Source organism: Balaenoptera ricei, chromosome 14 (genome assembly GCF_028023285.1).
Source record: "Balaenoptera ricei isolate mBalRic1 chromosome 14, mBalRic1.hap2, whole genome shotgun sequence".
NCBI lineage: Eukaryota > Metazoa > Chordata > Mammalia > Artiodactyla > Balaenopteridae > Balaenoptera > Balaenoptera ricei.
In genome coordinates, this window is record NC_082652.1 from 74,037,251 (window position 1) to 74,063,519 (window position 26,269).

Here is a 26,269-nt window from a genome sequence, read left to right on the forward strand (position 1 = left end):
ATGGTAGTTCTATTTTTAGTTTTTTAAGGAACCTCCATATTGTTCTCCATAGTGGCTGTATCAATTTACATTCCCACCAACAGTGTAGGAGGGTTCCCTTTTCTTGTGGAAGAAACATTCTTAATGAATTCTTCTCTATGGAAAACTCTGGAAAGTAGATTTACCATTACTAGATTCATAATCTTGAGTAAGCGTCTTAGTCTCTGCTGGCCTGTTTCATCTTTGGTAAAATAAGAATGATGATACCTACCCTCTTAAGGCATATTGAATGACATAATCTGTTTTAAGCTCTTAGGGCTGTGCCTGACATACAGGTGTTTTGTAAGTGTTCTTTTCTATGCCACTTCCCTCCTCTGTTCCCAGCACTGGCTAATAATTTGTGAGGTCCAGTGCAACATGGAAATGAGGGCTCCCTTGTTCAAAAATTATTAAGAGTTTCAAGACAGCAACAGGAGAACATTAAATCAAGTGAGGGGCCCTTCTAAGTGCGGAACTCTGTGTTATTTCATAGGTTGTACACTCACAAAGCCAGCCTGGCTCGCTCCCCTATGGTTGCAAGGTTCCATTTGTCTATTCTTCTACTAAATTTAAAGTCACTCTTCAGTTTGACAATTGACAGGGAAATAAATTCAACTAAAGAGGGCTTGATTATGTGTGTTGTTTTTCAATGCTGGTTCACTTTTAGTCAAGCTGTTGAATGTTAGTGACCCTAGGGCTCTTATAAAGGAACTGTTTTAATCTGCCATAGTACTTCCCTGGTTTGTATCATTCTCAACATGGAGGAATTGAAACAAAATACCTTAGCTGTCTACAAGTAATTGGACCCTTGATGATAGCCAAAGAGGCACTTAATTCAAAAGTACTTTATCTAGACTTATCAAATAGCAATCGCAAAGAAGGCAGGATAGCTTTAAATTGGTGTCTTAGATCCCATACTGGAGACTTTGAAGGAACTGGTCCAGATGTCTAAGTGTAAAATACCCAAAGAGGAAGACCTGGTCTCCAAACCACCGAGCCCCAGCTCTGCCTGTTATTCCTTCTTTATGGATGCACCAGCATGTCCTTTAATGGGTTTCTCAAAGTTTTCACAACCTATTTATGAAAGAATCCTGTAAAAAAATCAAAATAATTGTGTGAATATATATATATTCATTCACACACACGCGCACAGTAATTTCCAAATTTTCTCTGTTGGAAGAAACAGACACACACAGGCACAAAAGGCATCTCAACAGAAAGCAAAGAGAATGAACATTTATTGAGCACCTTCTAACCTTCCATGTCCCAGGTGTTTTATATTCATTGGAATATTAAAGCGTACGTTAGTTTTCATTCGTTCATTTAATCCCAATACACTCAAGACCTTTTTTTTTTTTTTTTTAAACAGTGGAGAAACAGGCCCAGAGCAGTTATTTAACCTGCCCAAAGTCACAGTTAGCAAGTTGGAGGGTCTGGATTGAGAACTTTACCCGACTCCAAAGCTCATGTATCAAAATCCTATTCAGTTTAAATGATTAAAAATTCAGGGGTCCAATCTGTCACAGTATCTTTGAATCAAACACCAAACAAACAAAATGCAAACTTTAACCTACTTGCTAATCATATGTTTACATGGTCGCCTTGCTGTCACCATAATTTCCATCCTTTCCCCCAACTCCATCAGCATAAATCATTCAGCGTCTAAGGGTTAGCAATTCTGCTAACAGTTGATCAGGAGAACAGGCTGGCTTCTAAGTAAAGATAAACAGTTAAAATTTGTGGTGTGGGACTCACCCCGAAGACCTTAAGAGAAAAATGAGCTGTTTGGTACGACAATCTCTCATTCACGGCTGGGCGGGAGGGAACCCCCGCACGCTGGTCTGGAGGATTCCCAGCCGGCGCGTCCTTCGGAGCAGCCCGCGGGTCGGCGCAGACCGCGCAGGCGTCAGCCCGGAGCGGCTTCCCTGGAGACCGGGCGGAAGCGGTCGGGAGCTGCCCTGCGGTTGGCCGCTGGGGCGGGACGCAGAAGCAGGGGGTGGAGCCCGAGGAGGAAGGCGACCGCGACGAGGAAGAGGACGCGGCTCGGGTCATGGAGCGGGCCGAGGCGGGGGCAGCCGGCAGCTCGCTGGGTGCGCTGGGGTCTGAGGAGCCCGGCGGCCTCCCTTGGTGTAAATGAGCAGCGCGGGGCGGGCGGACTTCCGGGGCAGTGGCGGCGGCCGTTGGGGTGCGACGGTCCCGCCTGGCTCGGGTCCTTTCTTCTTCCCTGCTCCGCTGAGAGAGCTGCCCTTCGCTGCCCGGTGTTTTGAGGCCAAGATCCCGAGAGGGATTTTTTTTGCCCAGTAGGAGTAGGGTGGGCGCGTCAGTTGGTTAATCGAGGGTGCATTTGTAATCCCTCAAACAGCCCAGTGAAAGCGGAAGAGTCCCCGGCCGCCTAAAGGTTGCAGAAGCGGGGGAACTTGTCGCCCGTTTGGCAAAGGTTGGGGCCCGGGCTCAGCCCAGACGGGAAGGGACGGCTCAGCTCAGAACCGGGGACGAGGCACGTTTGCAGTGGCCGCCTCTCCGGTGACCCACTTCCAGCCTCTGGACCCTACTTTGCACCGCGCCAACCCCCGGGCCTGGGGCCAAGGCTCTCCTTCCCTGCCTCCTAGACCCCCGCCCCCCTTCTTAAAACCTTAAATTTTGGAATGATTTTAGATTTACAGAGATGCACAGATAGCTTTTCCTAACTTTAATATCTTACATCACCATGATACATTTGTCAAAACTAAGAAAGTAACATTGGCATACTATTAATGAAAGGACAGGCTTTATTCAGATTTTGCCAGTTTTTTTCCTCTTAATTTTTTTCTGTTCCGGGCTCCAAACCAGAAAACCACATTGCATTTAGCCTGCCTTGTTTTTAATTGGTGTTAAGAGCTGGAATCTCCTCTGTCTTATCCCTCTGCCCCTTCCCTCAAGATATGAACTACTTTTTAAAATCCAGGAAATATTTACTCTGTCTTTCAATTTAGCAAGTATTTATTGGTAGTCTGTTATATGCCAGGCTCTGTTTTAGGTATTGGGTATTCAGCATTGAACCAGCTAATCTTGATCTCATATGGGAGCTAAATGTAGTCCATTGGGACCCATAGGTTCTGTCTTGTGCTGCTTTGTATTTCAGATTATTTTTTTAATTTAAGGACATGCCACTTAGAATACTTTTTAAGTTGGTTGAAAGGTCAGTGTTTAAACTTTTCTGCCCCTTGCAACTTACTCTGAATTTTCCCATAAACTTCCAAGTCCTAGGATTACCTCTTGCAATCTTCCATTATTGATAAATTTTTTTCCTTAAATTTATTACTATCCTGAGAAAAATATAGTATACAAAGAAATAGTAACTAAACAGGACTGAAGACTCTACTGTGGGTGGAGCTTCTCTCATGTCTTTGTAATTTTTAGATGCTTTGACACATGTGATAAATCCAGGAAAAAAACTTTAAAAATCACTCTGCATTCTTCTTTCTCAGTTGCCATGTTTTAAGGGGCTGGCAGTTGCTCGGAGACGATAAGCAGCCTGAATGTATTTTTATATTTCTTTGCATATCGTGCCGCAGTCCATGATCAAGTGGTGCCAGCAGGAAGTTCTTCCTCTAGAGTCATAGTACACGTGGATCTGGATTGCTTTTACGCACAAGTAGAAATGATCTCAAATCCAGAGCTAAAGGGCAAACCTTTAGGTAATTCTGGAGTTTGATACTGTTTTCTTTGTATAATAGTATTCCTTATTTATTATGTTTATTATGTTATGATTTATTAACCATATTAATAAATGTTGGAAGCAGTTCTATGATGCTTTATAGATAGTAATCTTTGCTTCACTACAGGTGTAAACTTTATAAGCCTCGTTTAATCAATGGTGAATGTGACACAAGTAGAATAGTTAACCAAACGGATGAACAGAGAGACCATGATAAACTTTTAGTCTTTTTCTCAATGTTTGAAATTTTACAACCATCTTATCTCAAGAACAATCTCTTTTATTAATTTTAATGGAAGTTGTCATTTATTCTCCCACTTTTGAAATTAACTCTTGAATTGTGTAACATTCGACAAAACAGTTGGATTTTGCACATAACCCAAAATGTTAAGGCATACAGTACAAGCTTTCCATAAAATCATAAGTATCTTTTAAAATAAAAGGCAAAGAAAAATTTTACATTGGGGATTTCCTTACTATTATGTTGGCTTTTTTTTTTAAAAACTTTCTTTTTTTATTATATCTTAAATTGGAAAAGTAATTTAAATTTCTAAAAACTTCTTTTATGCATGTAGTAAGGATTTATCTTTTAGTAAAATCATAAAGAGCAATTTTCGTTCACCTGCTGCTTCCCTCTGGTGTCTATTTTGGTTTTGCTAAGTCCCCAATTCAACTCAGCCTAGTTGATTTACTAAGGAACAGAGGGATGACTGATGACTAGTTTTTGGTATGCCAAGGTCAGTCTAGGATCTTTAAAATTAAGGCTGTCAAGGAGTTAGGATTAGGGGACCTCAATTTTCTTCTGAAGGCATTTCTAACTAGTAGCATGGTAACAAGATGTTCTGTAAGTAATGATTAGTAAAAAGGTATTGTGTAATGAAGATGCAGGAATGAATGATTACCAGGAAGTGAGGGATATAATGCTGAAAGTTTCTAGGAGAAAGCATCATAGTCTTTCATTTATACTCAGCAAATATATGACTACCTAACTTGGGCTGGTGACATAATGGTGAGTCCATTAATCCTGCATTAAAAGACTACTTTTTTAGTTAAGGAAGTTACTAATCTGATTTTTTACATAGTTCACTGGTGAATCATAAATTATTACTTTTGACCCAGTGATTCTATTTTGGGGCATAATCTGATATATCAAAAATGTATGAAATAATGTTTCTTTGCCTTGTTTATAGTATCAAGATTTTAGAAACAAAATGTCTTACATTAGGGGAATGGACATAACCTTTTTTTCCCCATCTACATATTTGTGTTTTACATATTTTAGATGAACGTTACTTCAATAGTGGTAAACAAGTAGTCAACTTGTGTAAAGAGAAAAGCAAATAATTTTAGCAATTTTAAGCTACCGGAAAACTAGAATTTCTAAACAGTCTGTAGATGATCATAACTTAATCATTTTGATAAGGAGGGGGCTCATAATGCCACCTCTCTGTCTATAATCTTTTCTGCAGATTACTATGAAGAACAGTTCAATAATTAGAACACTGATTGGGGGAGATCCCTAGTAATTGCTGTAGGTTGGCACTTGTAACAGAACATTGCTTTATATTCATTGGAAAGTTACTCAGAAGACAAGTTAGGTTTTCTAGCAGCAACCGGTAGTTAATTGTACTCAGTTATTTTCATCTGCTTTATTTTTTGGTAAAACATGGCCTAGAGTTATATATAAAGTTATATAGAGTTAATTCAATATAACTTAATTGTTTGAAAAAAATCCTCAGAGGATTTTATTTGTATCTTTTTGCAGAAGACTTCATAGAATTGCTGGTTTGTGGAAATTTTTGTTAAATTGTACTTCATAGAACTTTGATGAATGGAGGCTGTATTTTTTAACTGAGAGCTTTTTATTCTTATCAAAACAGATGGTATTACAACTTACAATTATAATATGGAATAAGTAAAATATATTTTAATTTTAATTTTTAATCCTGCTCAATTTTCTCATAAAATACTTATTTCTTATAGGGGTTCAGCAGAAATATTTGGTGGTTACCTGCAACTATGAAGCTAGGAAACTTGGAGTTAAGAAACTTATGAATGTCAGAGATGCAAAAGAAAAGTGTCCACAACTAGTATTAGTTAACGGAGAAGACTTGACTCGTTACAGAGAGATGTCATATAAGGTTACAGGTACAGATTATGGGCAATATACTTTCAGCATTAATTTTTATATAGGATGCCTGTTAACTACATGAATCTTTCAATAAATGTAAAATGGATAAGTCAGTTTCCTTTTATTTTGGGGCTTTCCCATTTTAAAAAAATTTATATGAGAATGACTTAATATATTATGAGTAATGGTGACAAAAATGTATAGTTGGAAGGAATTTGAACTCTGTCATGCTGATGTTTACATAAATAAGAGAAAATGTAAAAAAAATTTTAAAGTGAGAAAATGGGAGACAATAAACCAAAAAGAACCAGATATTTTTAATTATAAATTTAAATGCCAAGTTTAAATGAACTATGAAGAAATATGCTGTACTCTAATGCACTAATGGTAGTTGAGAGAGGCTTCTGTAATGTTTGATTAATGTTTGATTAATGTAATGTTTGATTAACATAATTAAAAACCAATTTGTTAGGAAGTATTAGCAAAGATGAGTATATTTTTTTCTTTGATTTTATGTATATATTAAATATTTCAGTGTAGATAAACTCCCCCTTACTAAGGTTTGGGTTTGAATCTTAGTGTTTTAGTAAATTACAGGAAAAATGAAACCATGTGTTGTACTGGCATATGGCAAATATATACAGTTGTAAAATGTATAAGGATCAGCTTTTTATTTATCTTGTTTGCTATTGTTTTTGTTTACTTGTTCTTTGGTTATTTGTAGCAGTTTTCAGATGAAAGCATTAAATATAATATCCAAGACCTCTTATGAAGAAAAAGAAACTTAAGAAAAATGGACAAAGGATATGAATAGGCAATTAACAAAAAGAGCAAATTCAACAATGTGGAAAAAGAATGCTCAAATTCATTAGTACTAAAAATAAGAATGTGAGAAAAAGTAGAAACAAAGTATTACAGCCTTTTCAAGAAAGCAATCTGGAAACATTTTTTGAAATTAAAGATACCTATTATGTTCTTTAACCCAATAATATCACTGCTGGGGATTTATCTAATAGAACTAAAATAATGTATATGTACAAGAATGTCTCTTGTAGCATGGTTCATAATTGCTAAAAATATGGAATGAAAACAATTGCTCATCAGGATGAGAATGGCTAAATAAACTAAGACTTCTCTATTATAGAATATTATATGGCCATTAAAAAGAATGCTTTGTGCTGTACTGTTTGACTCATAGAGATATGCCTTGTTGAGTAAAAGGCAAGATGCAAAAACCAGTATCAGGTTTTTCCATATGTGTAAAACAATGACCCAAACCCCTTCCGCCACATGTGTGTATATGTCTATGTGTGAATAGACAATGTGCACAATTATGTGTGTGTATCTGAATACTCAGAAGTTAATTTTTACTGTACATAGAAGAGATGATATAATACAGACAGTGTGCATCTTGCCTTTGTTCTTGGTGATATTTCATCTCATTCATATAGCTCTTCCTCATTCTTTTTAATGCCTGCACAGTATTCTGTTGTATTTTGTCCCAAACTTATTTAACCATTCCTTTACTGACAGGAAGACAGTATGTCCCACTTTATGCCCATTGTCCCTACGTAATTATTAATAGCACCTCCTTTTATTCAAAAGATATCTTGTAAATTATGTGGTTTCCCTGATAGTGAGGGATTATTTCTCTGTTACCAACTTTTTGCTCTTCCAAATATATGCTTCAGTAGACATTTTCATACAGAAATTTTCACATACTTTCATGAAGATATCCTTAAAGTAAGTTCCTAAAGTTTAATTGCTAGATCAAAGATAATTTGCATTAGAAATTTTGAATACTGCTATATATTGCACTTGAAGTTGTCCCAACATATTGCTAGTATGTATGACAGTATTAGATATTCATAAAGATTTTGCCTATAGGTAGAAAAAATAGTAAATCATTGTTTTGATTTGCATTTCTCTATAAGTAAGTGTGAGCATTTTTTCATGTATTTTTGGTCATTTATATATGTTTTCTGTGAATGGCCTTTTCACTTGGGCCCGTTTTTATTTAGATTGCTCCTGTCTTTTCTGATTAGTTTGTGTCATTGTTTGGGGAAGTTAAGGAAATTAACCCTTTGATGGCCATGTGTTATAAATATATTTCCAATTTGTGTTTCATCTTTTTTACTTTTCCAATTTGTGTTTTGGCTGACATTATGGTGTCAGACTTATCAGTTTTTCTCTTATGATTTCTGTGCCACTGCAACTCTTCACAGTGAAAATATCACTGGAAATTCAATGAGTAAATCTCAGTTTTTATGCTGATTCTTAACTTATAAAGTAGTATCTTGAAAGAATTAATAATGCACTAATATAATAACAATAAATATTCTAAGCATGATTTATGCATTGATAAAATGTTATTTTGTTAATTTTTTTCATGGTATTTTCTGAGTTGAAATAGGAACATAGCCTAATAGTCCTATACTGAATTTATTTCAGACCTATTTATGATGTATAACCTTATTGTTTATTTCATATTTTTATTCTGCAGTATTACATTTTTGTCTAGTTTTTTCTCTAATTATAACTCCTCTCTTTGGTCTTTTGTAATCATATGTTTAATAAATGCCTCTTGTTTATGGAGTTGACAAGTTGACAGCAAAAACGAGGTTAACTTCAGGAATGGATAAGTGATTTATTCCTATGACCTAGTAATAGAACCAATATAATCAATCAATATTCAGCGATCCACCAGCTTTGTGCATGATTCTATACTTAACTTGCTTTTCTCCTTAGCACTTAACTTGTTCTTTGTTTTTTATATAGTATTGTTTTGATAAACTTTTATTTTCTTTCTGTTACTGCTGGATATCAGGTATATACTTTTGGGGAAGAAAAGCAGAAATTGATGAGGGAAATTCAAAAGAATCCTTTTATATGGTCAGACACATTGTCAGTTTTTCCTCAGAGTAGATATATGGTTTTCTCTAGGTAGGTTGAAAGTGATTTTTGGTGGTCACCAGATCACACTGTTATCTTTATTAATTGTTTTCTCCTGCTGTTATCAGTGTTGGCGTCAATAAAACAGAGCTTTCATATTATAGGACTTTAAGAACCTATGCATTTTTATATAATAAGAGGCTAATAATTTGTTTTCTGCCATCCAGCTGGTATCATAGGTGATTCAGAGAGAAGTGAAAATTCTTCTTAATGATTTCAAATTATTAGTTTTAATCCTAAAAATGAGAATCGATAAGTCTTTTTGAACTTATTTCAAATCTTGGTTCAGCTCAATTTAGTAAACATTTGAGTTATGGACTAGGCATTGTGCTAGAGGCTGGACATTCAAATACATGTAAGTCATGGTCCATCTCTGCCCTTAAGGAATGTGCTGGAGGGTAACTAATCAAAAAATATTGCATTGTAGTATATTTTGAAAATTAAGTAACTTTTCTCTGTGGATTAGTATTAACTGGAAATTTAAAATTTTATTTTGTTTTGCCTTTTAAAAATTCTTACGAAAAACATAGCTAGAATATATTATTACTTGTTTTTACTTCTCTAAGCAGACTGTAATTTATTCTTTGACCTACTGCTTCAAGATCATAATTAACTATAAGCATTGATAATTAATGCACTGCAGATAGAGAAATTATAGGTATAGGAGATTGAGAAACTTATTGCTATGAGTATCTGCCCAGGAAATGTTATTTTTGGACTTATTTTGTTGGAAAATATTGCCTTTACTCAGAATGTGGTACAGAAAAAAAAAATCCCAGTTAACTGAGGACTTTATTAAAGATATTATGGGACTGTGAATATATGTAAAACCTTTAACAACATATTTTGTTATTTTTTAAGCATAAAAGAGTTAAATCTATTCTAGTTATAACTTCAGTTACATCTGTGCTCCAATGTTATTTTAATTTAGAGTTGTTGGAAGAATTTAGTCCAATTGTTGAGAGACTCGGGTTTGATGAAAATTTTGTGGATCTAACAGAAATGGTTGAGAAGAGACTAGAGCAGCTTCAAAGTGATGAACCCTCAGCACTGACTGTGTCGGGTCATGTATACGATAATCAGCGTAAGTGGGTTCTTATTCATTCTATTTAGTAACTAAAAGTATCTACATTTCTTAATGTTCAGTCAGTTCAGAGAGTCGATTATGTCTTTCTGAAAGTATTCTGGCTTTTGTTGGATATATTAGCCATATTTCAACAGTCTAAGATGATTAAAATCAGGTATTGCTATTCCATATTAAATAGGCAGAAAATGGTATTTTGATGACATGTAGCTCAGTGCTTTGTGCACTTTTCATTTCTCTGATACAGTCCTGTATTACAGTTTTTATTTTATTTTTGTATTTTTTGGCTACGTTGGTTGCATCTTCGTTGCTGTGCACAGGCTTTCTCTAGTTGTGGTGAGTGGGGCTACTCTTTGTTGCGGTGCGTGGGCTTCTCATTGCAGTGGCTTCTCTTGTTGCGGAGCACAGGCTGTAGGTGCACAGGCTTCAGTAGTTGTGGCACGCGGGCTCAGTAGTTGTGGCTCGCGGGCTCTAGAGTGCAGGCTCAGTAGTTGTGGCGCACGGGCTTAGTTGCTCTGTGGCCTGTGGGATCTTCCCGGACCGGGGATCGAACCCGTGTTCCCTGCATTGGCAGGCGGATTCTTAACCACTGCGCCACTAGGGAAGTCCCTGTGTTATCGTTTTTAAAGAGGATGACTCTTTAGGTCATCCTTAAGTTACAGGAATTGGCTTTTTAGAGTAATTTTTGATTTTGTTAAAACCATTTTTAAGCAAAATTTTATAGGTAGACTAAATTTGCCTTTGCTGCCTCTTTGCTTGCTCACTTCTATTCTCCCAAGGCACTAAGACCCTCCCAAGTTAGCCCTTGTGGAAGCTTGTCCAGGCCTACCTGCCATTTTCTGCAAGCTCATATTTAATCAGTTCAAATAATCTTTGCCAACTCTTAGCAAGAAAACAGAATGGTTCCTCTCCTTCGCGTATTAAAGTATGAATGACTGATGGTATTTCCAGGGGTATTTGCATTTGAAAATAAGCTGCAATCAACCCTACTGAATATCTAATTAGGCTTTCAAACATCTTGTGACTGCTGGTGACTTCCAAATCATACCACGTAGAAGGCAAGCTACTCTGCTTTTCTCTAAGACTTGTCCTGACATACTTGCTCATAGGTCTCAGCCAGCATGTGCTTTTTCTTATCCCCCTTTTTTGAGAGCTGGTGGATCAATCTCCAGTCATTATCCACCTCCCGGATATTAAAGAAGAAAAGAAGTAGAGCTGCCATTCTGTCTTAGAAGAAGATATGAAGCTTTCATGTGTCTTTTGTACCTGTGCTCTTTTGTCACTTACAAGGTCTGGGTAGCAAGAAGGTTCCAAATGTGTTTCTGTGTAATTTTTAAAGCAAACTTAGATTCTATTTGTTAGAACATATTACAGAGAGCTAGGTCTTATATCCTAAAATATCTAATTCTTCATGAATTCTTCTTTCTCCTCCACGTAAGATTGTGTTAAAAAATTTTTTTAAACCTACAGAAAAGTTGACAGAATGATACAATGAGAACAGTCGTTATGCCTTTCCTTGTAGATACTCCCATTGTTATCATTATGCCACATTTGCTTTATCTTGCTGTTTATTGATTGGTTGATAGGTTGTTGAGCCACTATTACAGACATCATAACACTTGAAATGTAAATACTCCTGAGATTAAGGACTGTCTCATATAACTCTAATGTCATTTTCACACCTAAGAAAATTTGTTTCTATATAATTTCCCTATACTTTTAATAAAAGATCTCTTAAACTATAAACAAATCCAAAGTTGTTTTTAATAGCACATACCACTAGTGTGTAAAGTTTAGATTCAGATCTTTAAAGCTGTAATGTTAGCTTTATCATTAATGTCACACTTTTACTTTTATGCTTACTTCCAGATAAACATGAGTAAAAGTTCTACTAATGTCTTTCGGAATTTTTTATGAGAGATCAGTTTTCGTAATCTGTTAATCATTCAGCACTCCCAGTATGCATTTGCTATCACAGGCCTTGGAATTCACTTGTGGTAGTTACTTTACAGAATTCCTGTGAAGGACAAGAGAGATTAGTTAAGTGTGTAGCAGTATGGTGGTGGGGAAGGGGGGTTGGATATAGATTAAGCCCTTTATCTTTTTAAAACTCATTTGTTAAAAAGAAAATTAAAATTTGTGATGGTGACTTTTAACAACATTGGCTGTTTTTATAGCTATAAACCTGCATGACATCTTGCACATCAGACTACTTATTGGATCTCAGATTGCAGCTGAGATGCGGGAGGCCATGTATAATCAGTTGGGTCTCACAGGCTGTGCTGGAGTGGCTTCTAATAAACTATTGGCAAAATTAGTGTCTGGCATCTTTAAACCAAATCAGCAAACACTCTTACTACCTGAAAGTTCTCAAGATCTCATTCATAGTTTGAACCACATAAAGGAAATGCCTGGTAAGACAAATATATTTGAAAAATATATATTGGTTTTATTGTATTTAAGTTTAAAAATTACAGCTACGGGTAATTAATTCATAGAACCTGTGTACTTGGCTCTTGGTGAAAACCAAAAAACCTGACATTTTCTGGAGGGAATCTATATTAGGAATCTATATTTATGAAAGTATTTTCCTAGTTCTACCTACTTTTGTATAGTTTGAATATGATCATGAAAGTTATAACCTGGAAACGAATGGTCCTTTATCACAGCATTAATTTTTTTCCTGTGCTAAAGTATGACTGAGTTTTGGTGCAAGAACTTTGTCATAGGAGTTTCGCTAATGAGAAGATTTGTTCGCTTTCTGGCTCGAAGTTGTATTTGGGATGGTTACTACCTCCAGATATAAATGTGTGGTATTGTGTATAGAAATCAATCAAGTTAGCTAATAATTAGCAAATGGTAATGAATTTTAATTGCTGTAGTGACAGTCTTTCTTTACATGAATAATAACTATGATTCTTCAGTACTTCCACATTGTTATGTAACAGGTGGTAAAAATTTCATTTTATCAATATCAAGACAGCATTTATTGGTTGTCTCCTTATTCATTATATTATACTATGGTTGTTAGGTTTTCGAGGTGGTTCATAACTCAGAGGCCTTGAGCAGAACAATAACCTAATTTTTAATAAAGTTTGAGCTTAACAAAATACCAATTATGGTATCAAAACTTGTGGTTGATATCTTTATAATATTTTAATTAGCTAATTTTAAAGAGAAAAACTATTGTAACACCGTATGCATTTCTTTTCGCTTAGGTATTGGCTATAAAACTACCAAACGTCTGGAAGCACTGGGTATCAGTAGTGTGCGTGATCTTCAAACCTTTTCATCCAAAATATTAGAAAAGGAATTAGGAATTTCAGTTGCTCAGCGTATCCAGAAGCTCAGTTTTGGAGAGGATAACTCTCCTGTGACACCCTCAGGACCACCTCAGGTACGTGATGATGATGTTTATTTTAATTGAATACTGGTTGTCACATTATTTGAGATAAAGATTCCTAGTTTTACTACTTTGTTCTTACTATTTTAATTTGCGTTTTAGGTTAGTACATGATCCCTTTCCTATAAGAAGACTATTTATTATATTAGATTAATAAATATTCTTAAATTGAATCTAAGAATTAGTATTTAAGTCTCAAGTTAGCCACTCTGATTGAATACTACTTAATTTTAATAGCCTATATTGTATACAGGAGGCAAAATATTATAATTTTTAAAAATCTTGTTTTCAGAGTAGTCTAATGGTTTAGGAAATGGAGAAAGGTATAATCACCCAGATAACATTGATTAATTTTTTTCCTGAGGGATAATAATATATACATTATCCCATTTAATCTTCACAATGAATCTTCCCGGTAGGTAGTGCTATTGTTTGTTCATACCTTTTCCCCCTCCCTTACTCCCTCTTCCTCCCATTATTTTTTTAAGATGAAGATACTGTACTTTAGAAAGGTTAAATAACTTGCCCAAGGTTAAACTCAGATTCAAGTCCTAGGAGATTAAGAGCCTCACTGTAATCGTACAGTAAAGCTTGGCATTGGTACTAGAGCTTTGTAATTTTCTTGACTTCCAGTGCACTTTCTAGTGGAGTACAATAACTTGCAGATAAAAAGATTTAATGTAAAAGTGAACTAAATGGCTCAAACTAAGTACGTGAGGTAAGTTAGTAAAGAATGTGTTGAATATTTATTTGACATATACACTGATAATTGGATATGTTTATTTGGGTTTATATTAATCCTTATTTGTGCTTCTTTGGTAGTCCTTTAGTGAGGAAGATTCATTTAAATGTTCATCAGAAGTTGAAGCTAAAAATAAGATTGAAGAACTACTTGCTAGTCTTTTGAACAGGTGATTTTTCCATTTTGCCATATCATCTTATAGATTCTGTGTCTAGTACATGGAAAGAATACTTGATGTTCTATCTTGGAACTTACCAATTAACTGGAGACTAAACATGCAAAGATAGATCATTATAAAGTAACATGTTTGTAACTAAATTTAATTCACCTACTTCCATTGGTCTTAATTTTAGTAACATTGTGGTTTACTGTGGATCTTAAGCTGCTGATCATTAACCTAAGGGAGTTTTATGCGTATCTCTAGAATCGCTGCACCTATAAACTTTGTGATGATTGAGGATAGGAAATTAATGGAGAAAGCAGAAGAACCCTTTTATCTCCTGTGCCTCGGACCATGTGAAAGAAAATGGAGTCAGATGAAGGAATAGCTTAATGGGATTATGTGTGAGCAGTGAGAGTGATTGTGGGTATGTGCAGGGTTACTGGCCTATAAATACATGAAGAGTGTCAATTGAGATTATGAGTATACAAATAGCATTGCATAAACTGAACAAGACATTTAGTTTTCTGATGCTCCTTTGCCATCATATATCTATTTCTCAATACTCCATTTCTTTTCCTCCCATTTCTTTGATATGTCAAAGTGGGGTGTCAGGGGTCTAACAGTTTTGGGTAGGTGTGCTTCTGTAATGATGCTAGGATGGTTAATGTGACTAGAGAAAATGGTTTTTGGATGGCTGTAACTCTCAGAAAACTGATAAAGTGAAATTTCCTTCAACTTTGCTGTCACATGCATTGCAATCCCATGTCTTGAGCAGGGCCATGCCGCTCATCATTTGCTGCATGCAGCTGGCTGGCTGTATGACCCAGCTGCAGTGATATGACTCAGGCTGAGCCTGTGAGTATGCTAGTGAAACTGGGTTATCTGCTTTGTTTCAGCTAAGTATAAGACTACTGTGAAATGCCTGGTCACTGGAAAAAGTTGTTCAAATAGAGAAACCACAAGAAGTCTACGTTTTATAGGTTCTCTTATTTGAAGCATCAACCCAGAAATGAGTCTAGATGCTCTAAACCTGTGAAATAACTATTAACCATTTCTCCTTGTCTCTGCTTGGTATTCCCTTTTCTACATAGTGGCCCCTTATATCAGTGACTGAGTTGTATAATGCCATCTAAGTAACTGGCAAAAAAAATAATTGCGTGTATGTGAATGTTCTCAAGCATATGATGATTAATACTATCGATATGTAAGAGGTATAAAATCATACATCTAGGCACTGGTCCATTAATCCATTCTCTAGGCACTGGTCTTAAGATTGCTTAGAGTATAACCTTTTTCTAGTATGTCTTAATTAGTTATAGGAACCAAATTACACTCTTTGAGTTGCATATTAACTTAATAGAGCTGGAAGATATTTAAACTAGTAACATGTTTACAGGAACCATTTAAGATATTATCTTAAAGCAGCAATCAAGAAGTTTTGTGATAAAGCAATAAGAAAATAATTGTTTACTACAAAAATCCAAATTTTCTATTTCAAAATCAATTTGAGTATGTTTAATAATACTTATATTTTATGTTTGTGACGCATATAAAAAGGAAAATGTTATTCTTTGATGACATTTATTTTCTCTAGTAATTAGATTTTCTGCTTTATAAGCGGATTTTCCATGTCATTAAAAGTTTTGTTTTCAACACTAAAACCAAGATTATTTGGATGGAACACTTTTTAAGATGCATGGACAAGTACTTACCTTCCTAAATATAGTGTATAATTAATCTTTCACATTATTTCTCTAATGCCATATAATGGTGATATTACTGACTTCCTTGGATCTATTTGAGGAATGCTTTTTGACAGAAATAATCTCATTAAAATTTTTTTTCTTTTTGTAATCTTATTTTTTTTTTTTTTTTGTAATCTTATTTTTTTTATGTGTGTAAAAAAATTGTCATTTTTTATATATTTGCTTCTGTCAGTAAATGATTCTCTGTTTCTTAAATTTCCTGCTGATTTTAATATGTTGCTTTTAGTTATGTTTTGGATTTGGATTGTAAAATGGCTTGTTATTATTATATCTTATCTCTGTTCTTTTTCTGATAGCACTCAATTCTGCATGAGACCTGAGAGCCGTATTTAAGTTTCAGAGCTTTATTATGTAGACTTTGTGAAGTTTGCTTGAACTATTCAGGGACCTTTATTGCCTACTGCCTAATTATCAACTGTATAATTGTTACAGTTACTAAATCTGGCACCTTTAGGTAAATGAGGTATATTGGACCATTAAAAAAACTTTAGATAATACTTTTTCTAATTCCTTGCTTCCTCTTTCTCTTTATTTTTAGAGTCTGCCAAGATGGAAGGAAGCCACATACAATAAGATTAATAATCCGTCGGTATTCATCTGAGAAGCACTATAACCGTGAGAGTCGTCAGTGCCCAATTCCATCCCACATAATTCAGAAGTTAGGGATAGGTAATGGACTAATTTTCTGATAATTTAATTGGCAGGTCAAACTCTTAAAAAAACAAACTTTGAGTTAGAAATATGATCCAAAGATGGGTAGTCTTCACAGGGAGTTAGTGAACTATTAAATACTTTTATTCTATATGAAATTTTCACTAGAAAACTTTGTTGTTTTTTAATAGATATTAAAAGTAAAGACTCAGGAATGCTTCCCAACTCCAGAGAAAACAAAACTATGGTAATTAATTATATAGCATGAGATAACTTCTTTATGGGCGTTTAGATTGTTTCCAGTTTTTGACTGTTACAAAAAATGGTGCTGTGAACATTTGTGTGCAAGTCATTGGGCAAGTATATGCTTTTGTTCATCTTGGGTAGATTACAAGGAGTGGAATTCCTGGGTTGTATGGTAAAGTTGAACTCTAAACTGACAGATTTTTTTCCAAAGTGAGTATAACAATGTAGATTCTCACCAACAAAGTATAGAGGGTTCCAGTTTTTTCATATTCTCATTGACATTTAGTACTGTCATTTTCTTTTATTATACTAATTTTCATGACTGTGTAATGGTATTTCATTGTTTTGGTTTTTTCTTCTTATATGGATAATACTTTTGATATCATCTAAAAATTCCTGGCCTAACCCAAAGGTCATAGATATTTCCTCTTATGTTTTCTTTCAGAAATTTTATAGTTTTAAGATTTACACTTAGATCCACTTTGAATTAATTTTTATGTGTTGTGTAAAGTAAGAGTCTTAGTTCCTTCTTTTCCCTGTGGGTATCCAGTTGTTCCACAGAATTTGTTGAAAAGAATGTTCTTTCCCCTTTGAATTGCCATAGCACCTTTGTCAAAAACTAATTGGCCATAAATGTAAGGGTTTATTTTTGACCTTCTTATTCCATTGATCTATATGTTTATCCTTATACCAGTTCTACCCTGCCTTGATACTTTGTTGTAAGTTTTGAAATTAGGTAGTGTAAGTTCTCTAGCTTTGTTCTTTTATGGATAAGAATTTGATTTCTTTATTTGCTATAAGTTTATTCTGATTTTCTGTTCATTTTGAGTCAATTTTGGTCATTTGTATCTTCTAGGAATGTATGCATTTCATCCAAGTTGTCTAATTTGTTGTCATGAAGTTGTTAATATTCCCTTATAATCCTAATTTTTGTAGGGTCTATAGTGATGTCCTCTCTTTCATTCTTGATTTTGGTAATTTGTGTATTCTTTTTTTTTTTTTTCCCTTGGTCATTCTAGCAAAGGTTTATCAGTTTTGTTAATCTTTTCCAAGATTCAACTTTTGGTGTTATTGATTTCTCAATTGTCTTTCTACTTTCTATTTCATTTATTTCTGCTCTGATCTTTGTTATTTCCTTCTTTCTGCTTGCTTTAGGTTTAATTTGCCTTTCCACTCCTGGTTTCTTAAGATGGAAGCTTACATTATTTATTTTATCTTACTTTCTTTTCTAGTAATTCAAGTTTAAAGTTATACATTTCCTTCTAAGCAGTGCTTTAGCTGCATTCCATAAATTTTGTTGTGTTTCTTTTTCATTACGGCTAAAATAGTTCTAATATCCATTGTGATTTCCTCCTTGACCCTTAAACTTATTTAGAAATTTGCTGTTAATTTCCAAATATTTGATTATTTTTCAAATTTCTTTTTGTTGCTGATTTCCATTTTGATTTTAGTTGATCAGAGAACATACTTAAAGTAACTTCAGTCCTTTTACATATATTGTGCCTTATTTTGTTGCCTAGCATATGGTCTATCCTGGAGAATGTTCCATTTGCATTTGAAAAGAAGAGTTGAGCAACACTATCAAACCATTCTACTTAACTAAAATGTATGGACTACTTCTCCAAAATAGCATTTTTGAATGACAGTTTGTCTGGATATATAATCCTTTACTGGTTTCTTTCTATACTTTGAATATAGTATTCCATTGCTTTCTGGTTTTCATTATTTTTGATGAGGAGGCAGCTGTTAATAGTTTAATCAGGAGAGATTCCTGTTAATAGTTCCAATCAAGAGAGAATAACCACACAGAAATTTGAACAGGGAAAGTTTCAAAGAATTACTAAATTATGATAGGGGAGTGACTATAAAGATATAAAGATACTCTAAGAGGTCCCCGAGGGCTAAGGAAAAGTATCCAGGGAAGGGCAAACTTGGAAAAGAGAGTCCTCTTACCCCTCAAGGAGAAGATATGGTTGCAGAACACTGAATGGTAGAGAAATCCTTTGAGCTACCTGGCCCAGAGCTGGTCCATAGTTATTGGGCAAAGAGAATACCACCCTCTGATCTGCAGATGAGCTGAGGCTGATTGGTGGGTGCACAGGGGGTGTTGGGATGTTGGGAGTTTGCTCACTGGCAGGGCAGTGCACGCGCTGGGGTATGCAGGTGTCCATGTTGGGAGGGCTTCTGTTAACAATCCTCCAGGATGTGGGCAAGCTGAGATTGGTAGGTGTTTGTGCTGAAGGAATCTTCATTCTCCTGCTAGTGCAAAGGTGGAGGGTATGGTGCCTGCATAGGAAGAGCTGGAGGAAACAACCCTCTGTGGCATACGCAAGTCAAGCCTATTAGGTGGGTATGCAGGAAGAGTCAGGGTGCTGTTTATGGCACAGGCCTGGTATGTGCAGTGTTTGAGTTGCTAGTGCCATGGTAACATGGTCACTAGGCTTGGACTGGGGCTGGAGGTTGCTGAGGGACTGAGCGTTCCACACACATGTGGTCTGGCGAGCACTATTGGATATTTCCACACATATGTAACCACACACAGACCATGTTACGGGAGCAAGAAAAGGTAAATGACAGTACATCGGAACCAGGAAGAGAAACACCCTTTCTCCTTTAATGGTCCTCCAGTTCTCTCTACTGACAAAACTTAACAGTTGTGTTCAATGTAAAAAAAATTTTAGAGTCCAGTGCATTATCACACAGCAGTTACTGAAGGGTGATTTGTAGCTGAGAGGCAATAAATTGTTACCAGGCACAGTTGTATTGTTGTTCTCCTTTATGTGATGAGTTATTTACCTCTCTGTCTTTTTCAGCAGTTTGACTATGGTGTATCTAAGTGGTTGTGTGTGTGTGTGTGTGTGTGTGTGTGTGTGTGTGTTTATCCTACTTGGGATTTATTGAGATTCTTAATTCTGTAGACTAAATTTTTAAATGAAATATGGGGAGTTTGGGGCTCTTACTTCTTCAAATATTCTTTCCTTCTTTTTCTTTCCTTTCCTTCTGGGACTCTCATTGCACATATGATGGTATGCTTGATAATAATGTCCTATAGGTGTGTGCAATTCTATTCATTTTTCTTCAGACTTTTTTCTTTATCAGATTAGATAATTTCTTTTGAGCTGTATTCAAGTTCTCTGATTCATCTGTCACCTCAAAACTGTTGTTACACATCTAGTGATTTTGTTGTTGTTGTTTTGGTTACTATATAGCTCTGGAATTTCCATGTGTTTTGTTTTGTTTGTTTGATTCTGTTTCTTTATTGAGACTCCCTCTTTTTTGGTAGTGGTTATCATATCTTACTTTAATTCCTTAAAATGATTTTCTTTAATTCTTTGAAAATATCTATAATAACAACTTTGAAGTCTTTGCTAAATTGAACTTAAAGTCAGTTTCTATTGACTGCTTTTTCCGCCTGAGTATGAATCACATTCCTGTTTTTTTTTTGTATGTATTGTAATATTTTGTTGAAAATTGGACTAGGTAATGTATTCTAGAAACTCTGGATTTGGATTTTTTTCCCCTGTGGGCTTTTTTTTCCTTTTCTTTCTTTGTAACCTGTCTGGACTTAAGCTGCAAAATCTACCTCCCCTGTGATGTGTTGCCCCTGATCTCTCTGCTTAACTTTTTTTCTTTTTTTAAATTTAAATTTAAATTTTTAGTTTTGTCTTCTTAGGAGGTTACCCTGTGTCTGCAAAGCTTGGTGGTTAGACAATAATTGGTCAAAGGTTTGCTCAAATACTACAGCCTGGAAGGCTTTCATTTTCTGTCAACAGACAAGTGCTTGGGTTGGAGAGCACTTTCAAAATTTAGGCCTTTTTCAAGTCTGCCTTGGCTTTTATTTTCGGCTAGTCCCTCTTGCATCTCCGCTGGTATGCTTGTTGCCATTCTGGTGAGAGACATGTGGAAAGCTTGGCTCCTCTCTGTGTGTGCAGCTCTCAGTCAGCTGGGGTTGTGAGGAGAGCTTATCTAGTCCCTCTGTGGTTCTCTCATTTCCAGATCTCCGGGTTAAATTTATGGCTGGTCCACTGATCTTTCACTCATCCCAACCACAGTTGCAACCCCAGGCTCAAGAGCTATGTGATTTCCTTTGTTTCCTACCAAGTTTGTTCATTTTTCTGGCAACACTGCTGGGTGTGGGCTTTTGCCCTCTACCTCAAGTCAGGTCAGTCCTTTCTGGCAGCAAAGCTTCCGGCTTTCACAGCCAGCCTCATCCTGGTAAAACTACTATACAAACTGTACTGTGTAAATGGGGATACAAGCAACTCCAACCAATAAGACTGCTGTCCCCACTTTATTACCTAAGTTTAGCAGCTTTTCATAAATCAGTGCTTCTCACTTTATTTGCCTTTGGTTCATTCCAGAATCTCAGAATGATTATTTTTGACCATTTTGTTCAGTTTTATTTTAATTTTATGGGGAGATTTTCTGACCTCATCTTTCTCCCATAACTAAAAGTTCCATATTTCAAATCTTCTGAAAACCTTAACTCATTTGGCAGTTGGTGTTAGTGTTGAGATGTCCCAGTTCAGTAAATAATGTCAAGATGTCCCAATGATATCTATTTAGGATTTTAACTTCTTAATCTAAGCAATATAAATTAGATTAAGCTCTTAATATTAATTATGATATAATGTGTTTAGATATTGTCTTCTTAAACATTTTATTTAGGAAATTATGATGTGATGACCCCAATGGTTGATGTACTTATGAAACTTTTTCGAAATATGGTGAATGTGAAGATGCCATTTCATCTTACCCTTTTAAGTGTGTGCTTCTGCAACCTTAAAGCCCTAAATACTGCTAAGAAAGGGACTATTGATTATTATTTAACACCATCATTATCAACAACTTCACGCTCTGGCAAGCACAGTTTTGTAAGTACACTGTTACTGGATTTGTATGGTTAAATTAGAGATATAAATTTGTGTTTAACTGATACAATTTAGAGATTCTTTTGGGTGATACGATTTGAATGACTTACTTGTAATAGTGCCTTTCATATTATGGTTTCTAGCCTTAAGTATATTGTACTGTGATCTAAGAATAAAACATAAACATCGCTGGATAAAAGAGAAAACCTTGATAGAGGTTCTCTGTCTTGGAACTGTTAAAACATTTTATAACAGTATATAGGAATATGATGATTAGCTCATATGAAAATATTTTCAAATACTGGAAATCTAATCTTGTTGTCAATTTATACATAAGCTACCAGCGACAGCCCCCCCCAGATGTCTCTGTTCAAATATTTAAATTTTCTTGGTTTTGAAATTACATAAAATTCTGTTAGCAATATTGATAGAATATGACTCCTCATTTTACAATTGTAGAAATTAAGAGTGTGGCAATAGAGAGGCAGAGGCTAGTCATATTTTCACATGACTAAAAGAAAATGCAAACTTTTGTTTACCAAATGCTTTAAAAAATAATCATCTTTTACTAAATTGTTTATGCCTACAATTAACTCTTAATTTTATTTTATTTATTTATCTATAAATTTTATTATTTATTTTTGGCTGCATTGGGTCTTCGTTGCTCCGTGCGGACTTTCTCTAGTTGTAGCGAGCGGGGGCTACTCTTCGTTGCGGTGCGTGCGCTTCTCATTGCAGTGGCTCCTCTTGTTGCAGAGCACGGACTCTAGGTGTGTGGGCTTCAGTAGTTGTGGCACATGGGCTCAGTAGTTGTGGCTCATGGGCTCTAGAGTGCAGGCTCAGTAGTTTTGGCACATGGGCTTAGTTGCTCCGCTGCAGTGGGATCTTCCTGGACCAGGGATCGAACCCATGTCCCCTGCATTGGCAGGCAGATTCTTAACCACTGCGCCACCAGGGAAGTCCAACTCTTAATTTTAAATGTTTTTATTATTTTCTTTAGCTTTATTGTTTAATCAGTCATTATAATTTTAGTAATATTTTCATTTACATTTAAGCTTATAATGAGAACAGAACAGTGTTATGGAAATACTGAATTAGTGCCCTTCAAATTACTTTTTTTCAGTGACCCTTTTTATTCTGTTTATTAACTGACATTTAAAAAGATGTTTACTTTTTACTTTTTAATTAGTCTGTAGAATGAGAATTAAAGATTTTTCATTCACAGTAGTATTAGAGAGGTAAACGTAAGTGAAAGTACCTTGTACATGTCTGGCTCACAGTTCGTGCTCAATAAAAACAATGACGCAAATCTCTTCTTTTACTTTTTGGAAGTTACTAATGTGTTGGTGTTTCCTGAATTATATTTGACTATCTGTACATTTTTATGGTGCTTGAACTAGAGGGAAAATTAGGCAAATTAAAATAGAAGGTGTTTTAAAATTTTTATTTCATGTAAATATAGAATAATGTTACATCTTAATAATGATACTGGGTTTTTACCATAGAAGTATTTTTTTTTCTTTCTGTTAAATGTTACACTTCAAAATAGGGAATTTTAGAAAACCAGCCCTTGATGCTATCTGTGCATATACATATATTTTAGATACCCTTGGTATCATTTTATTTTTATAGGCCACCAGTCTTTTTATTCACAGAATTGGAAGTTTGAATACATGATTGTTTAGGTCCTTTCCAGGTTTCCAGTACATACCTACCTTCTGACTCAGTGCTATCTAGGAAGGAAGCCACCTTCCTGGAATAGTGAGTAAAGATCCACACAGTTGTGTGACTAATTGTGGTGGATTGATCATTTCTAGTTGTTTGGAACTGGCCAAAAGGATTGAAGTTATGGAGTAGGATAGAAACATGTTGGTCGGATAATAGCTACAGTCACACTTCAGCAGCATGAATGTTTAAAAGATATCAGTTATCTAAATTTTTCTGTTATCCTTATATTCTAGAAAATGAAAGACACTCATATGGAGGATTTTTCTAAAGAAAAGGAAACAAATTGGGATTTTCTACCAACTGGAAGAATTGAAAGTACAAGAACTGGGGAGTCTCCACCAGATACTACAAGTTTTTCTAAAGAAAAAGACAGTAACGAGTTTCCACTCTCCTCACTTCCTGAGGGTATTGACCAAGAGGTCTTTAAGCAACTTCCAGTAGATATTCAAGAAGAAATCCTTTCTGGAAAATCTAGAGAAAAAGTTCAAGGGAAAGGAAGTTTGAGTTGTCCATTACATGCTTCTAGAGGAGTATTATCTTTCTTTTCTACAAAACAAATGCAAGATGGTTCCTTAAATCCTAGGGATCATTTATCCAATACCAAACAGATATCCTCTGTATCTCCCTGTGAACCAGGAACATCAGGCTTAAATAGCAGTAGTTCCTCTTATGTGTCTAACCAAAAGGATTATTCACATTATATAGACAGTAGCTTAAAAGATGAACTAATGAGTCAAGGACCTAAAGAGTCTCAAGGATTCCACTTTTCAAAAACAGACCCTGCTGTACCTGTTTTCCATTCGTTTCCAAATTTGCAGAGTGAGCAACTTTTCTCCAAAACCTGCACTACAGACAGCCATAAACAACCGATGGCAACAGTTTTTATTCATGAAGGACTTACAGAAAATAGAGAGCAAGATTCTACTGAAGAGAAAGTTACTTTTCCTTCTGACATTGATCCTGAAGTTTTCTATGAACTACCAGAAGAGGTACAAAAAGAACTGTTGGCTGATTGGAAGAGAACAGGATCAGATTTCCACACTGTACATAAATAAGCATGCTCAGAAAAAAGGGAAAGACCGTTGTTCTCGGATTAACAGTTTATTAAGCTCTTCTAAATTAAACACTAATACTTTCAATAATGTAGAAACACAACATAAAATGTTCCAGATAAAGCAAACAAAGTTATGGGAAGTAAATTCTGGCACAAAGCATAAAAATATTCATAACAGAAATAATGTAAAATATTACCTTCCTCTTATTTCTAAAGCTATTTTATATTGCTTTTCAATAAAAAGAATATCATGGTCAGCATTAGTACGTTTTCCATTTATTGTGGAAACATTGGGAGGAAGATATATATGACTGTATATAAAAAATAGAGTGGCCAAATCATTGGTATGCTGTACCAAAGAGCAGGTTTTTTCTATGAACTATGGAGTTGCTCAAGAAATTCACCTCATTAGGAAATAGCTATAAGAAATTCTATTGCCAACTAACCTGCTAAAAATGTATATGTCTTTGACTGAAGTACTATGTACCATTCGATAAGTTGATATAAAAACAATACCAAAGCAGTGTATATTCAATTAATGGTTCTTTGTATACCTAGAACCTACCACAATGCCTGGCATACAGACGGTGCTCAGTAAGTATTGAATGAATGAGTTGTGTGGCAGAGGCCCAGCAGGGAATTGGGCTGGGGAGTGTATTTGTTGTAAAGAACTAGAAGGAACTCTCCATACAAGTTGATTAAGGGAAGGATGACACTAGAAATTCAAAGTGATAGGTCTTTAAGAATGTCAGATAATGGAAGAAGTCCATTTCCTCTGGCCAGTCTGTAGGGTCTAAAAACAATGGATTAGGTGTGTTTTAATCTTCTCTACAATTTTGTAGATGAAGATTTGGAGATGAGATTAAGGATATCATACCCACAACAAATATACACAGTGACTAAATTGATGGGTATCCTATTTCTCCCATTGTTGTTGCGTTCCCCTTTTGCCTTCCAGATTAAGAATCAGATACAAGCTTGTGGACATTTTATAATTTGCAAGACATAGGGGATGTTTCTAGAAGACACCAAAGTGTGGGTCAGCACTGGTTTGGAGGAGGTCTGTTCTCAAGTTTATATCCTTTCCAGATATAAGAAAGAAAGGATGATAAAGTGTATAAACATGAATAAAAGTTGTTTAAAAATATTTTCTTCCTGGTGAGGACTTTTAATTAGTTTTAGATTTCTTGACATCTGAAAATTCCCTAACTTATCAAGGATTTTTAACAGGGAGCTTGGGGTTATCAAAAACAATAACTTGGATCAAGAATGTCAGAAATTATTTACCATGCAAATATTTAGTGCTTAGGATCAAAGACTATAGAATTTTCTACATGCGGTATTCTGGTATGGTAGTTAAAATACATATGAAGGAGTATATTACTTTTTTAGATAATACATTTTTACAAAGTTTCTAATAATCCTTGTAATTTTTTCAGCCAGAAATCATTGGACAACTGGAAAGTTAGAAAAAAAAAAAAAGGTTAAGAAAAGTAAACAGTTTGGGACAGTTTAAAAAGAGAAAATAAAGTAGTAAAAAGTACACTTTCTTAAGTGAGAATGCTAGGGGTATATCACCGCTCTGCTATTTATTTATTCTGTGGCCTTAAGTTGGTCTTTCAACATCTTTGTGCCTCAGCATCTGACTTTTTAGGTTACCTTTTTATCTCTATCTACTTTTAATAAAATAATCTCTTTTTTCTTTGGTGTTCTACAGGTTTACTGTAATGTTTGGAGATGTGAATTTCTTTTTATTTATTCTT

At 35.2% G+C, this 26,269-nt stretch overlaps 1 protein-coding gene across 10 annotated transcripts; it reads left to right on the forward strand.

Moving 5' to 3' along the window:
• Positions 1–1,965: 1,965 nt before the first annotated feature.
• POLI (DNA polymerase iota) lies at positions 1,966–25,569 on the forward strand. Of its 10 annotated transcripts, XM_059894540.1 has the most exons (11): positions 2,218–2,455; positions 3,159–3,196; positions 3,573–3,695; positions 5,699–5,863; positions 9,730–9,882; positions 12,060–12,296; positions 13,101–13,279; positions 14,108–14,196; positions 16,495–16,625; positions 21,522–21,727; positions 23,686–25,569. In XM_059894540.1, the coding sequence occupies exons 3-11, from the start codon at positions 3,659–3,661 to the stop codon at positions 24,505–24,507; spliced, it is 2,019 nt and encodes a 672-aa protein (XP_059750523.1). In that variant the 5' UTR covers positions 2,218–2,455; positions 3,159–3,196; positions 3,573–3,658; the 3' UTR covers positions 24,508–25,569. The 10 variants fall into 10 exon arrangements, with proteins under 10 accessions (XP_059750530.1, XP_059750529.1, XP_059750528.1 ...); XM_059894543.1 differs by lacking the exons at positions 2,218–2,455; positions 3,159–3,196 and adding an exon at positions 1,968–2,147; XM_059894544.1 differs by lacking the exons at positions 2,218–2,455; positions 3,159–3,196 and adding an exon at positions 1,968–2,108.
• Positions 25,570–26,269: the final 700 nt, after the last annotated feature.

Bases quoted from the DNA above. Each gene is read 5' to 3' on its own strand.
- POLI (XM_059894543.1), top strand. From the start codon at position 2,069: ATGGAGCGGGCCGAGGCGGGGGCAGCCGGCAGCTCGCTGGGTGCGCTG. The intron at 13,280-14,107 runs GTACGTGATGAT...CTTCTTTGGTAG, and splicing joins CACCCTCAGGACCACCTCAG to TCCTTTAGTGAGGAAGATTC. The intron at 16,626-21,521 runs GTAATGGACTAA...CATTTTATTTAG, and splicing joins AATTCAGAAGTTAGGGATAG to GAAATTATGATGTGATGACC.